The sequence below is a fragment of the Nicrophorus vespilloides genome, unplaced genomic scaffold, assembly GCF_001412225.1.
Source record: "Nicrophorus vespilloides isolate i.1.1-1 unplaced genomic scaffold, Nicve_v1.0, whole genome shotgun sequence".
NCBI lineage: Eukaryota > Metazoa > Arthropoda > Insecta > Coleoptera > Silphidae > Nicrophorus > Nicrophorus vespilloides.
The window spans coordinates 379463-395008 of NW_017099111.1; the positions used below are offsets into that span (position 1 = coordinate 379463).

The window sequence follows — 15546 nt, forward strand, 5'->3', positions numbered from 1 at the left end:
GAGGAAGTGCATATCTAGAATCAATTAGTTACAATTGAACTAGTTACTACCTACAAAACTAAGAAAAAAATAAAGAACAATGAATAAAATTAAATTGAATATATGCATATTATTGTCGCAGAAATGTGCTGGATTGCGTGCAATCTGACAATCAATCCCGTTGCATAATTACGAGTGTTAAACAAATGCAGATACTGTTCGGTCAGTTGCATAACCCGCATTCCGGGCGTAATGTTATATTCAGGTGACCGTCGTTTTTAATTACTCCTGACAACCTGCGAATGTTAGTGAGCATATGCATAAGGCGGAATCGATAGTGATAACTCCCGTTATCTGCGAAATGCGCCATGGATTCTGAAAAGTTGACGCAATTTTGAGGTTATGGCGGCATAATAGCATAGACATAAGCTATGTGCTCACGTTGGTAACATTGCTGACGCCAAAGTCGCGTTGCATTATGGGTGAAAAACAAGATGTACGTTTGTGACAAGTGAAATTGTTACGCATTTATTGACAATTATTTTGGTTTAAATAAAAAAGTGTCTTGGTGAGTACGATTATTTTTGTTTTCCACGCGAATTGGACTTTTCCGAGTATTGATTGTAGCTCTTTCGCACGATTTACGAAAAGCGCGGGGTTATTGCTGCCTCCCCCAATGTTTTTGTGCTCACTCAAAGCTATTTTCGTTACTTGCAACCGCTGCAACGGAGCTTCGATGCAGGCAATACATTTTCCCGACTCGTCGTTTCTACCAAAATTCCTAAATACAAAACTAATATGAATTTTCGCATTTTTGAGCTGAAAGAGCGGATGATAGCATTTGTCACAACGCCCAACACAATTTCGAAGCAGCATTTGCTACTGTCCGTCGTTCGAATCTCTTGTTTACTTTTTCCTTTGTTGGTTATTGCTTTGCTACCATAGAAATAGCGCCCGCAATTCGGCTTCTGTGTTTAATTGTTTGGTGCAGAATGCCAATTTTCCCTGGTAAAAATCTCTCTGGACAGAATTTTTCTCTATGTTGGCGGAATTGTTGATAAGCTGTAAATAAATATGCTCTGTTGATGCTGACCACCAAACGTTTTGAATTTTAGATAGTTTTACACATATGAGAGCATTATGTCGGAGCCAGAACCAGTGCAATACACGCATGGAGATATAGTCTGGGTGAAGCTACGGTTCTGTTGGTGGCCAGGGGAAGTTGTTGAATATGACAAGTTACCAGAAAACGTTCGAGATGAGCTGCAGTTCAAGAAGATGCCCTTGGCAATTGTCACATTCTTTCAAGAAGACAGCTAGTAAGTACACAGAAAAGAAATAAGTAAAATAATCTTTGACCAATAATAAAATATGCAAAATCTTTTATTGTTTTAGTGAATATATAAAAAATACTAATCACATATTTTCATACAATTGCTTGAGGAAAGATGAATTTATCAAGAAGGGCATGGGTATATAATAAAAATTCTTAAGAAATATATATATATTTATTAATTATATTTTTTGTAGATTTACAAAGAGCGAAGAATCCATTCATGAAAAAATTTTCTTCTGATATCATAGTTGCTGAAAAGATGACTCATGGTAATGAGAATATTTTAAGTGACCCTAAGTATGGCCCGCCAAAGCCCAAGGAAAGTTATGAAGGTATATTTCCATCTCCAAACAAGAAACCTAAAGATAAGTTAAAAAGGTTGAGTGGTAAGGGTTCACCTGGTAGGAAGAAAGCAGCTGAGCCATTTGTAACTCATCCCAGATTTGTGGGTCATGATGATCATCAAGTTCGTATGCTTATTCAATCACCTGATAAAGTTCAAGAGCAAGTTGATAATAATACTTATACATGTCAAACATGTGGATTCTCTTCAAACCGCTTAGGTGTTATTATGATACATAATAAAACGCACATATCTTCTCCGGGCATGGGAAAAAAAGCAAAACGTACGCCAATCAAGAAAGTCAACAAGAGAGGTCCATTTAGAATTCCACACTCTAACACTTCAAGCATAGATGAGGACATTGCAAGAATTGAACAAGGTCTGTCAATAACTGAAGACGACTTTTCCTCTCATGAGGATGAAGAGGACGAGGATCAACCTAAGGTTAAGAGAAAGAAGGTTACGCTGAAAGGAAAAAAGAGCGGCAAAAAGCCGAAGGTTGATTCAAAAGCTAAAGAAGAAAAGAAAACTGATATTCGTGTCGACTTATTAGCTGAGTGGGATGACGAGGAGGAGGAAGGAACCGAGGAAAAGGTAGATGAAAGTGCAACTAAAGTTGAAGACAAAGCAACTGAAGATAAGGCTGCTACAAATGAAGATGCATTTTCTGCAGCTGTTGAAGAAGAAAAGGTTAGTGATGATAAAACAATAAGCGAAGATAAACCAGTCGATGATAAATCAACGGAAGTTAAAGAGTCTACATCTGAGGAAGTAGATAAATCAAGTTGTGATTTCAAGGAAACACAGGAAAAGGTTGATTCCGAAACGACTGTAAATCTCGACAAAAGAAAGTCTGCAGAACCAACGGAAGATCCGAATTTGCCAACTGCAGAGGATGACGCAAATCGTACAATCGATAATCAAAGCAATTCCGAGACTCTTACCGAAAAAACAACACCAGAACCTGACACGAGTTCATTTAAGGAATTGATGGAAACTACAACTTTACCGGAATTACCTGAGATGCCTGCAACATTGAAATGTGAACAAAATTTTCACAACAGCAAGACAATTAAATTTCCCGATAAGACGGAATCGCCGCCTGCTTCTGCTACGAAGCTTACAAATCCCAAAAAACGTTTTGTGAAATCTTTTGAGGAGACAATGGAAAAGGAAAATGGAAATAAAAAATCGAAAATTGATCCAGTCGTAGAAGATACACCTTGCAAGAGTATTGTTTTGTCTAATAAATCTTTCGAAGATTTTCAATGCAGTCTTCTAAATACCGGTATTGTTACCGAAACGGAAACGCTTCTGAAAGATGAACAAATTGGTGCCTCATCTTCTTCTTCAATGGAAGTTGATATGGTCTGTGCTTCTCCTATTGACAAGAAGATTGATAAAATGGATTCAAAGAAAGAAACGCGCAGTTCTAAAAAGGACCTTAAATTAAAATCTGATGTATTGGAGGATAACAAAAAGGATTCCAGAACGCCAACCAGAGAGCTACGACGTGATAAGAAATCCAAGGATTCTAAAGACGTTAGCATTAAAGTTACAGAAGTTCTTGAGGAAAAGAAGGAAGATGTCAAAGTAAAAGAACAAAAGCCTGAAAAGGTAATTGCGAAAGAAGAAGATTCTAAGTTTCACGGTAGAAGATCGCTGAGAGAGAAAAGGCAAAGTAAACTTACAAGGGAGGCGTCTAAGGAGTCTGATGTCGAGGATAAAGTTGTGGAAGAAATAGAAGAGCCTCCTAAGCAAGAATCGGAGAGTAAAATCATTTTAGAAGAAAAAGCAAAGGAAGACAAGAATGGTGCAAATCAGAAAGCTAAAATGGAAGGTAAATCCGGTAAAAAGAAAGTGAAAACCGTGTTTGAGGAAGAAATTAAAGGTAAACGAGAGGAGGTGAAAGAGAAAAGTTCTGGTTTGAAAGATATTAAAAATATAGACGCAGAAGAAGAAGCAAAACCTAAAAAGGAAGAAGCTAAAAATGTGAAAAAGTTAGACTTTGAAGCTGCTTTGGAATCTGCAGATACTGTATTCAATGAATCAAAGAGGCGAAAAAAACATTCAGAGTCTCAAACTAAAGATAAACCGGAAGTAGAAAAGTCGAAAAAATCTTCGAAAATTGAATCCGCCAAACATGATCTGCAAGATGATCTTCCTAATAAAGCAGGAAAGAGCAATCGCCTTTCTAAAGGCGCCGATGTGAAAGTAAAGAAAGTTAGTAAAGTAGAGACAGATGCTATTGAGAAAACAATCAAAGAAGATACTGAGAAAAGTAAATCCAAAATAAGTGAAACCGTTCGAGAACCAGAAAAGGAAAAAAGAGACAAAGAAGAAGAACCAGAAAAGGAAGAAATCTTAAACGAGACAAAACAAATCAAGAAATTGGCACGCGCTTCTAAAAATGATCAGAAGGATCCAGAAGATGTTGTTGAAAATATTGATTTCACTCCAAGTAAACGCAAGAAGACAAGTAAGTTGGATGTTTTAAAAGATGTTGACGCTTTAGAAACACCAAAAGAAAGCAAAGACGAAGTTGCTAAACCATCGAGAAGTATGCGAAGTGGTGTTAAAAAGCAGTTGGTCGATGAGGCTGCATTAAAAGTTATCATTGGTGCTATTAAGAAAAGAGATGTAACAAATCAATCTATTATTAAAGACGCGGTAGAGGATAAAAAGAAGGTTGAAGATCATAGCAAAATAGTTAAAAAATTGGATCCTAAAGAAGATTCCTCTGAAAAATCAGAAATATTAAAACGTAATTTAAGAAGCAAGAAAACTGAAACCAAAGACGTACAGATGCCTGAGGTGGATGTTAAATGTGATAATTTAGAGAATAGTGAAAAAGTGTTAGTTGAGCAAGATATTAAAGATTCTCCTGACTTGGACATTGCTAAATTACAAGTCCCAGTAGTTGAAGATAATACTGAAGTTACATCAACTCTACAAACAGGTTCAGAGGAAGTAAGTATGTCTTGTGTTGATGTTAAAGAAGCTGAAATACCAATGGTTGAACTTCCTACGGTGCTACCTAAAGAAATTGAGGAATTAATTGAGAAAAAAGAAGCTCCAATTAAAGATATTAAAGTTATTAGTCAACCATTGGCTCAAGAAGAATCTACATCAGTTGTTGAAAACATTGTAGAAAAATCAAATGTAAATATTGTAGAGAAGGAAGACATTGAACTTAGACATGTGAGTGTAAAATTGAACAAACGTGAAAAAAGAAGAGATAGGACGAGTTCTCGACTTAGTGACCAACGTGCTAAGAAGTATGGTGCAATAGAAGAAATGTTTAAGTCCTCAGATTTGCAGGCTTCAAATTCGAAAAAAGAGCAGCAAACAGAGAAGGTGGAAGATTCGCCTGCAATTGAGCCATTGAAAAACCAAGATGTTAAAGATGAATCAAAAAATGAGAAAAAAGATGGTGTCAGCTTTGAGTGGTTAGAAGGACAGAACTTCGATATAAATTTAAAATCATACAATATACCTGATGAACAAATTGTATGCAATGATGAGAAGGTTGAATCAAAGCAAGAAATTCGCGAACAACAAGACGAAACTCCGAGATCAACTGAAGAAAATAAGATTGAATTAAATGAAATAGATAAGGTGGTACCTCATGTCGAAAAAGAGGAATCCAAGGAAATAGAAGCTGAAACAATCCAATTAGATAATTCTATTAAAAAACCGGAACCTGAAGTATCAAACGAATTGAAGGTTCAAGAAAATGTTGCAGTTGATTATACTGATATCGATATTGTTGAAAATATTGAAAGCGAAAATCCTGAAAATAAACTGGAAACTGATATAGAAGAATCATATATAAATTTAGATATGCTAAAAGAAGATTTAGCTGTTCCATCAACAATTACCGAAAACAAGGAACAAAATTTAATTGTACAAAATGTGGAAATTATTGAAAATGTTGATCAAATCACGTTGCCTGTTGATGGTATATTTGAAAACAAAGAAGAATCTACAAAAACAGAAGAAAAAGAAATAATTCTGGAGATTCCAGAAAACAAAGTCGAAATAGATGAAATCAAAGAGTTTTTGGAGACTACACTTGATAAGAAAGAAGATGTGGAAAAAATAGAAGAACCCTCAGACGCATGCAAAATCGACAAAAAACCCGAAGAATTGTCATCAATCAAAAAATCCAAAAGGGTCACAAGTGATTTAAATGTTGAACAATTGTTTGAAACAATTTGTGGCTCCAGTAAATTAAAAGGAAAAAGTGCATTGAAAGCAAAGAGTCCGAAAAAAATTGAGACTGTGTCGGATGCGCACGGATTGGATCCAATAATTGAATCGGAAAGTAAGTGTTCCCTAATTCCGAAGAGTGTTGAAGTATCCAAATTAAAAAATCAATTAATGACTAAATTGCAAGAAAATAAAAAACCTACTGGTCGTCAGAGAACGCGCAGTGAGGATGTTAAAAGTCGAGAATTTAATGATATTGTTGGAATATTGCCTCCAAAAAGAAGTCGTGAGAGTAGTACTGATAAAAGTTTGAGGAGGTTGTCTTTACAGACTCATGATGTTAGCACCGATAAGAACGTGGAGGCGGCTATCGAGGCGACAAGCATTGTAGAAGAGGAAAAGAAAATAGATGAACTTCAGTGCGAAAAGAAGAATGTTGATGAAACTATCGAATTTGATGTTAAAAATATCATTGAAGAAGTGTTGGACCGCACCGAGAATATTTTACCTATAGTTACTCCATTATTGCCTCAGCTATCCGAGTTGGTTCCTGATGAGAAAGAATTGAGTATTGAGAAGAATTTGACTGTTGTATCAGCAAGCGATTTAGGAGATGGACAAGTGGAAATCGCTAATATTCCAATCATCGAAGAAGGTACCATTAAAGCAACTACAATTGTGGATTTCACGGAAACAGAAGAGATTCGTGCTCCTCCGCCAAGCAGCGAAATGGATATTGAGAAACAGATGGAAGATATCGTTGGAGGTTCTTTGGGTTTCAGTGATCCAATTAAGAAATCTGATTCAGACCCGAACAAATCAAAAGGTGTATCTCAATCGAAACTGATGGAAATCCTTGCCGACGTTAACATCGAGTCTCAAGAGAAGGTTAAGTCTCCAATACCGAAAATACCAAATCCAAAATTCGATATTACTCCTGCCAAACCAAAAACTAAGTTGGTTGTACGAACGTCTCTTCCATCTGGTAGCAAATCGAACAAAGCAACAATATTATCGGAAAAAATAATTAAACCTGCCAGCACCGAATCATCTTCAGTATCAGTCCAAAAGATTACATCTAAGAGATCATTTGAAGACTACGAGGATATTGATGCTTACATAATTAAAAAAACTGCTAAAGTAGCTGCCATCGAAAATTCACCAGAATTGATAAAGAAACCCCTATTGGCTGCTAAAAGTAAACCGAAGATTATTAATCAAACAATAATAACACCTGCAGGAAAAGTGATCCAGCCAATTATATCTAAAACCGATGACAACGTTTTCGACATAGATAATATGCCAATAGTTCTTACCGATCAATTATTAACACCAGAGTCAATTGAAAATATGCAAATCATAGTACAGGATACAGCTCAAGTTCCTAATAAGACCATCAAGAAAATTGTGCCACAAACGCAACCGCAAGTTAAAATTTTAAACAAGTCCATGCCGACAAGCTTTAGATCGTTGACACCGGGGAAAACATTCATCAAACATATTAAGCCAACGCAGAAAGTGTATCAAACAAGCACACCGTCAGGATTGAAGCACAGCCCAACTATTATCAGCCAAGCCGGAAAGCCTGGTAAATTCGTGATAGTTCCACCGGAGTCCTCAACACCTACAGGCAGTAAATATACAGTTGGAAAACGTCCATTCATCAAAAAGAGTCCAGCGATTCTGAGCTCTCCCACAAGCAAACTTCAGAATGTCAGCAGCGAACCCAGAGGTAATAAAATAATGATTGTAACTAATAACCAGGGACAGCAGTCGCGAGTACTCCTGACGCCAGCGCAACAAAAGAAAATTGGTTATCAAACGCCAATTAAAAAGCCTACAACTATTAAAGGTATAGTACAAAAAGACAGCTCGAAATCGCCGAATATAATTTCACAAACGATAATAAACTCGAAAGGGCAAATAACCACCACCAATACAGGTTTATATACAACACCGGGTACATCAATGTCTCAGATTAGAAAAACTAAGATCGAGCCTAAGAAGATTTTGGGACAAAAGCTATTGCTTCATAGTCAAATTAAAGGCCCCACAGGACAACAGAGGACCATAATTATAAAAAATCCGCAGGGTCAGACGGTGAAGAAAATCCAAGGCACTGATGACGCTTTGCTGGAAAAGCAAGTAGCTGAACAAATAGAGGCAATAAATAGAGCTGCTGGAACTAAAACAAATTACAAGCAGGTGGCTCTTAAACGTGCTTCATATCCTGGAAAGAAACCCGAATCCAAAGTATCTGTAAATAAACAAGTATTCTTGAATACCTCGGCCTCCACGAAGACTACAACAATTCCACCGTTGGCTCCAATCTCACCGACTAAAAAGATGGAAACTACTAAAATCCTGAAACCAACACCATCGGTTGTTCGAGAAGCAGAGAAGCAAGAGACGATACAAGCTAAACAGGAGACAGATACGAAGCGCACACCACATCAATTAGTGATCCAAGATGCACTTGGAAATCAAACGACCATTACCGAAGGCCAGATTTTAGCTTTACCAAGTGAAACCGTAGATGGACAACCACAATCGTACATGCTCGTTACGTTGGATGAAACTGGAAATTTGACACCGCTCAATAATGAAGCTTTAATGTCGTTAGATCCAAATCTCGGAGGAGATTTAAGCAATATGGTGCTTCAAATTGATCAAAACGAAACGACAACTTCTGTTACGCCAACAACAACAATCGTATCACCTGCACCAGCACCTGAACCCATAGAAAAAATCAAGGTTGAACCGACGCCGCCGCCTCCTGTGGTTGAACCTACTCCAACAACATCGGCAGATCAGAATTCCTCAATACCAGGCCTTTCTATTAACAACGGAGATACGAATCAACAGTTAATAATAACCGGGGATCCAGCTTCCACCCAAAAGTTCTTAGAATCTCTCACCGAAGGAAACGCAGATTTAGCTAATTTACTAGCAAACGCGGAAGGTAATATTTTGATACAGGCCGATGGGCAGCAAATTTTAATAAATAATGACTCAGAAAATCAGATGCTGCTTGCATTGAATCCAGACTCGTTGGGTGGCGATAACAGTGCCATATTCGCCAATCAGACTCCCAAGAATCAGGATATTCTTGCAGCTGCTCTTGCTGATACCGACGTTTTCCAACAAGAACAGCAATCTCTAGTACCTAAAGTGACGCAATCACAATTGAGTCCCGGAAGCGGCCTCTATCCAATGAACGTTAACAATGTTCTTGAAACAAGTACGATGAATTCACCCATAATGAGTCCGTTAGAAATCCCTAGCACTAATAGTAAGAAAATCGAAGCCGATATATTATCGCAGGTTCCGAAGAATGTGGATTTGCCAATCACTATAACGGATCCCAACATTTCTCAAACAGTTTCGCAGCAGCAGGTTGCCTTGATGGCCAGTTCGGATTTGGAGTTGCCTCTAGCTATACAAGACGTTGTAGCCGTGACCTCGGCAGGCTTGAATAGCCCATCTTTTGGTTATTCGTTACCATCGTTGGACGAGAAACCGTTCACCGGATCAATTTCCATGCCCCTGTTGACCGAGGATCCAGAAGACGCAGCCTCCAGTCTACCGAATGAGATTATCCAGAAGGACAAGTCTAAATTACCTGTTAAGGAGGAATATCTTTTGAGTACTATGTCCACTCAGATGTGCAGCTCGTTAAGTGAACCACCACCTGACATGTTCGACTTCGATAATATGGATCCGACTTTCGAGCTAGAGCAAAAAGATGTCGACATCCCCGTTACCTCTAGCGATGGATTCGGTGTAGACAAGATCCATTCGCCGGGCGCTATCAGCACAGATGATTCTGTAGAAATTCCAGTTCAACCTGAAATTGTGACCAACACCGGCAGTGGAAGTCCAAAGCGAAGCTTGGACCGAAAAGACGATGACGTGGAGGAATCCGAAAAGAAGAAAAGTAAAGTTGACTGAATCTGCGAAGCAAAGTAAAAAACGGAAAATTAAAGAAAAAGGAAAAGACTTGTATATAAACAAATGTGTATAGGGATATCAACGATTACTATTTCTATTTTCTTTTCAATTTTCATTATCAATCATATTTTTTTTAATATGTATGTATATAAATATATGAAAAGTAATATGATTTTTCTTTATGCTTCATTGCTAAATGTTGTTATAAATAGTACTTTTTCAATGTATACTTGGTAAGGCTCGCTCTGTCTCCTTTGAATAAATTATTGATTTAATTGTACTGTTATTTGTAATTTATTTGAAAGGGCTGGGCGAAATGTATAAAAAAAAGAATTGATTGGTAATGTATTTTTTCTTTCTTTTCTTTTAATTCTATGTTAATTTTTTTCCTTGAGCAAGATTATTATAATTTAGTTATGATTTTTAAAGATTATATTTAGATATATATTATATCTTAATTTTATAATTACATATATCATTACATGTGTAGTTTTAATACAAACATTTAAAATTGCGCCCCCTTTATCTTTATTTTATTTCAAATTACCTTCTCTTATTAATTAAAATTTAAAGCAAGAAAAAAAAAACGTATAAATAAATTATATATATATATGAAAGAGAAATTTATTTTAGTTCTGTAAAACAAAAGAATAAACAATGTTTCTGTATATTTATAACTTTATCAATAAAATAAGATTTTTTTTAAAACCACTTTATATATAACTGAACCACGTTAGATATTAGAGGAAGTAGTTGAATAAAATGGAGAGGAAGCAGAGAAAACAACGGCACTTAAGTATGTTCTCCTTTTATTTCAATCCTATTCAATTGTCAACAGCTCATAATAAAAATATTGGATATTTCTTTTAAACAATTATTAGGATCCTGTACGGACTAGAAACAACTTGGAACAAATAGAAAACTAAATACAAACAAAGCAAATAACGTTCTAAATAGAGAAACATGGTCTTTAGCGAGATTAAAATGTAATATCAACTTAAAATTAGAAATCGTTATCAAGTAAGAAAGCACAATACGAATAAATAAGTTAAAAAATATATTATATTATAACAATAGGAATCAAACCAGGGAGAAACCCTGGGTTTGCTGTATTGCTTGCAATAATTTATACTTCAAGCGTTCTTTTGTCCTGTATCTTGGCAAATCTAGCAGATTGAAGCACGTGTGGGCAACTGGTAAACATTTATCATCATTAGTTGGTTGAAAAATAATCTGAAAAAAAAGAATAAACAAGTAGTATTTGAACAAAATTAATTCAGTAAATATAGCAGTATACCTTTATTGCTTTCATTCCTTGGATTGGAATTCGATCACTTCCGGTTAAGAACAATAAAAATTTCTTCTTGTCTTCCAGTGACATGTCATGCAAAACTTCCCAGAACCATCTGATGACCTCGTCGGACGATTTATAACCATTCTTGTAATCAGCAGCATCCTCCAAAGCGTGCCAATCGTAATTTTCGTTGCCCACGACTACAGCCATCAATTCGTGCGAATGAAACAGTTCTAAAACCCTTCCACCGCAGACTTTCATGAATCCTTTAGAAAACGCGGTGTAATGATCTTTAACTGATTTGTTTAACAGATAATCAACATATAGTTCGACGTACTCATATCTAAAATTGAGAAAAGTTAGGTACAGTAAAATATTGTTAATGAGCATTTACTTATTTCTTTGGGTCACAGGTGTATCGCTTTCAGGTTTCAACGGTATAGATCTCACAACCCCGTATACGTCTCTGCTGATTTCAAATGTCAAACTAAACACTTCTTCCAAATCATCTTCTTGGTAGTCCAATAGTGATTGCAGCGAGTTGGCGATTGTTGGGGAAAGAGATTTGACGTCGGAAAGATTAACATGCTCTTTCAGTAGCTTCTTGTAGAGGACCAATGGGAATGGAATATCAATTATGGTAAAATTGTAAATGGCGAGTCCGCATATCAAGCCAATCAGGAAGTACATCATTTCATCCTCGAAAGAATCTTCCGAGAACCATATGCTCCTTGTCTCTTCGTATTCTTTGAACATTCCATACTTTGGATCCAGAATGTTTCGCAGAAGCAGCATGAAGAATTCCTTTCTAACGCCGCCCGCGTCTTCCGCTTCCTCTCCGTAAAATTTGACCTTAAAATTATTGGTATTGATAAAATTACTTTTACTTAAAACATCAGATTACCTTCAAAGGTTTTTTGAGATCATTGCTGGAAACGTTAGCTAACTCACGCAAGGCATCTTCGACGATATGTTCGCGCGACACGTTCAGCATCAAATATTGATGTACTCTAGAAACATCAGAACTCAAGAGTGTTAAAAATAGAGCATGTTGAGCGGCCTGGTTCATAGCGCTGCACATCTAAAATTGTGTCCATTTAGGATTAAATTATTACTGAAATGTATCCTATATTTTACCTGGATAGTTTGGTCCGCTTCCAATAAAGCCGTCTTAGCTTGAGAATCAAATAAGAAGGGATAATTACATAGATATAACTTTTCCTGTATAAAAGAGAGGAATATATTACTCACGTCATCAAATTTGCTACTACTTACGGTGTTGTCGTTTAGCCAGGAAACGTAATCTACACGAACATCCAGATAATCTTCCAGATCGACTATATGAAATGTATCGTAAGGCACTTTCTGTCCATCCATCGTGTGATTAAGCTTGTTCAAACGAGCCAAGATATTCAACATACTTATAAGAGTGTTATCTAATGTTGCAGTCTAAAATAAACCGTAGCTTTAGTATTTTTTTTTGATAGTAAACTATAGCTAAATTAGAAATGTAAAGTAAAAGTTGTATTTGAAAAAAATATTTGTATCTTTATGTTGATTTAAATGACTTGCCTCTGTGCGTGGAATACGTTGATTTCTTATAATAAAAATAACTACGTCTTTAAACATAGAGACCAATTTCTCGTAATATTCCGTTGGTAATTTGCTCCACCAAGATTCCACGACTCTGGTGGCTTGCACCTTCAAAGTAAGTAAGGAACTAGCAAATGGTTTGTGTAATTTTAAATGTTCTTTTGGGTTATTGAATTCATGATAGAAAGGTAACGTGATGTAGACCCTTAAAGCTTCAACGTCTGGTGGTGAAGGTGTCAACTTCTTCAAGAGATCATCCATGATACAATTCTTAATCTAAAATAATAAATCATTGATTTAAATTAAAACGATTAATACCGACAATTTACGAACCACTTCTTTAACAGTATCATTTTCCAATTTGCCAATAGTTGAAAAAGTCCTTGCAACTTTCTCCAAGTCAATACCGTGATGCTTACTGGAGCAAAAGAAATGTTCCGTATTTGGTAAGAGGAATGAACCATTGATGCACGAAAGACTTTTGAAAACCGTTTCCAAGTACGTCAAAGTTTCTTGGTCCACGATTCCGTCCTTGCTGATGCTCAAACAATTATTCAAAATGTCCTCACTAACATTCAGTATTTGGGTATTTGCAGATAACACTCGGCAATCATAAGGAGACTCTGTTGACGCTTCGCTCAATAGTTTCGCGAAGCAATGATCGCCTCCAGCAAAGATCCTGTTAATCCTAGATGTACCTATCCAAGGACCCGCAACTATTTGAGGAGTCGAAGAGTTTATTGATTTTTTAGCGCCCAATTGACCCGCGCCGCCCAATCCAAAACTGTAAATGCGATCGCGCGATGGAACTAAAGCCAATGTGTGTTGTCTTCCGCATTGCAACTGCGATATTTTCGAACCCATTAATTCAAGAACCTAAATATAGATATTGGTAGATATGTTTAATTGAAATCTGGATTAAAATACTTGTCTTGGAACTATTTCGTTCGAGGTAGTTCCATGGCCCAACTGACCATACATTCCAGCGCCACACGTGAAAACACCACCATCGAGAGTCAGGAATGTCGAGTAATTTTCGCCGCACGATATATATTGAACTCGAATTGGTCTTAAGGTCCTCAAATGACAGGGGTACGATTTAGATTCTGTATCGTTTAAGCCCAATTGTCCATTGGAATTCTTTCCCCATCCGAACACCGCACCGGATTTTGTTACAGCAAAAGAATGATTTCCGCCGCATGCTATGTAGCTCATTGGAATTCCAGACAAGGAGGAAACTATGGTTGGATAGCATTCCTTGATGCTCTCCTTGCCAATACCCAACTGACCATAATCATTGGCGCCCCATGTCAATATATCGCCACCTATTGAACACATACTTTCATATGGTTTCTTAAAAACCTGTGTGATAAATTCTTACTATTAGTCAGAGCTATGGAATGTCTGTAACCACAAGCAATTTGGACTATATTGAATGTTGCGAGTGCTTTAATTATTTTTGGGTGCATCTGAGGTGTTTGTCCTAACGTGTGTCCCAGCTGTCCATAACTGTCAGAACCCCAAGAAAAGACTTCACCCCACTGGTTCAGAGCCATTGAATGCGAAGAACCACATGCAACACTCACAATTTCATAATTCTCTAAACCAGAGACTTCCTCTAAAAAGTATTGAATATAAATTAAAGAGCAAAACAAAAATAAAATGGATTAGAAGCAAAGCAAACAATGCTATTAGATTTTAATGGCACATACTAAACAAGGACATACGTGGCCGTTTTCTAGGCTGCCCATGGCCCAACTGCCCATAATCATTGTTTCCACATGAGTACAATTTCCCTTCATTCGTGATGAATATTGTGTGTCCACTTCCGCATGCTGCATAGGTCACTTTATCAGCCTCTGACCATTGGAGTTCAACGGGTGTGTAGATGTTCTCCTCTTCAATTCCTCCAACACCCAGTTCCCCATTTGATGTTGACCCCCAGGCGTACATTTCGAAATGTGTAATACGTTAATAAATCCTTATTATTTGACATGTAAAAATAAATCATCCATAGATTGTTCTTCGCCCGATATTCGTGATCGCAAGCCGGTAAACTTGTTCCTTAATATCGGGGCGGACGCACTTCTTCTGCCAAAGGCATGCACTAGATCGTAACTGAACTAAAAATTTTGAAAAGTTAATTCGAATTTGTGTACTGTGTTTGACATTTGTTGCAGGTTAATTTCAAGGCAAAACTCATTTCGCAACTTATTGAAGAGAACAAAAAAAAAACAATTGAAAAGAAGAGGCGAAAGCCTCACCGGTTGCCAAATGTGGACATCTAATAGAGACTTTTACTATTGAAATAAATAAATATCGTATATTATTCTATGATTAAACGATTGGCAAAATTGCAATTGATAAGAATTGATAAGGTTCTAGAAGCGATTTAATGGAATAATATTGCAATAAATACCGCCTTTTCGACCGTTTTCAGGCCAATCCTCATAATAATCCATACTAAACGACACAATTAATTTAGTTCAGTAATTTGTAAGTACACACAATTATAATAAGGTGTATATTATTTACCAAAGAGCGGTGTTATCAGGTGTTTTCTTGAAAGTTCTAGAAGATGTGACGGCAACCCGCTATGCAAATTCATTAAATTCTATAAAATTCTAGAACTTTATTTACACTAAAAGTATGCATTACTATATTCATCGACTAGTCAACTGATTGCTCCACAGAACGCAATTTAAATTTACATTAATGCTTAGATAAGGACAAAATGATAAATGATAATCAAAACATAACAAATAGAGACTAACATTCTCAATGAATTAAGCTAACATTTGTATGTTAAAACTAATGCAATTCTCTTAAGAATTAGTT

General features: G+C 36.5%; 2 protein-coding genes across 4 annotated transcripts; one reads left to right on the top strand and one right to left on the bottom strand.

The window, feature by feature from the left end:
• Positions 1 to 240: 240 nt before the first annotated feature.
• LOC108564040 (titin-like) lies at positions 241 to 9923 on the top strand. Its single transcript, XM_017922928.1, has 4 exons — positions 241 to 547; positions 1095 to 1298; positions 1375 to 1451; positions 1510 to 9923. Exons 2-4 carry the CDS (start codon positions 1120 to 1122, stop codon positions 9819 to 9821), a joined length of 8568 nt encoding a protein of 2855 aa, XP_017778417.1. The 5' UTR covers positions 241 to 547; positions 1095 to 1119; the 3' UTR covers positions 9822 to 9923.
• Positions 9924 to 10613: 690 nt separating this feature from the next.
• Positions 10614 to 15344, bottom strand: LOC108564052 (probable E3 ubiquitin-protein ligase HERC4). 3 transcript variants are annotated; one of them, XM_017922953.1, is made up of 12 exons: positions 15244 to 15344; positions 14421 to 14831; positions 14090 to 14326; positions 13636 to 14033; positions 13042 to 13584; positions 12688 to 12984; positions 12391 to 12564; positions 12253 to 12336; positions 12020 to 12196; positions 11510 to 11967; positions 11119 to 11458; positions 10614 to 11054 (listed from the first exon to the last, which is right to left on the bottom strand). In XM_017922953.1, exons 2-12 carry the CDS (start codon positions 14659 to 14661, stop codon positions 10902 to 10904), a joined length of 3102 nt encoding a protein of 1033 aa, XP_017778442.1. In that variant the 5' UTR covers positions 14662 to 14831; positions 15244 to 15344; the 3' UTR covers positions 10614 to 10901. The 3 variants fall into 3 exon arrangements, with proteins under 3 accessions (XP_017778442.1, XP_017778443.1, XP_017778444.1); XM_017922954.1 differs by lacking the exon at positions 15244 to 15344 and adding an exon at positions 14973 to 15089; XM_017922955.1 differs by lacking the exon at positions 15244 to 15344 and having other exon boundaries at positions 14436 to 14966.
• Positions 15345 to 15546: the final 202 nt, after the last annotated feature.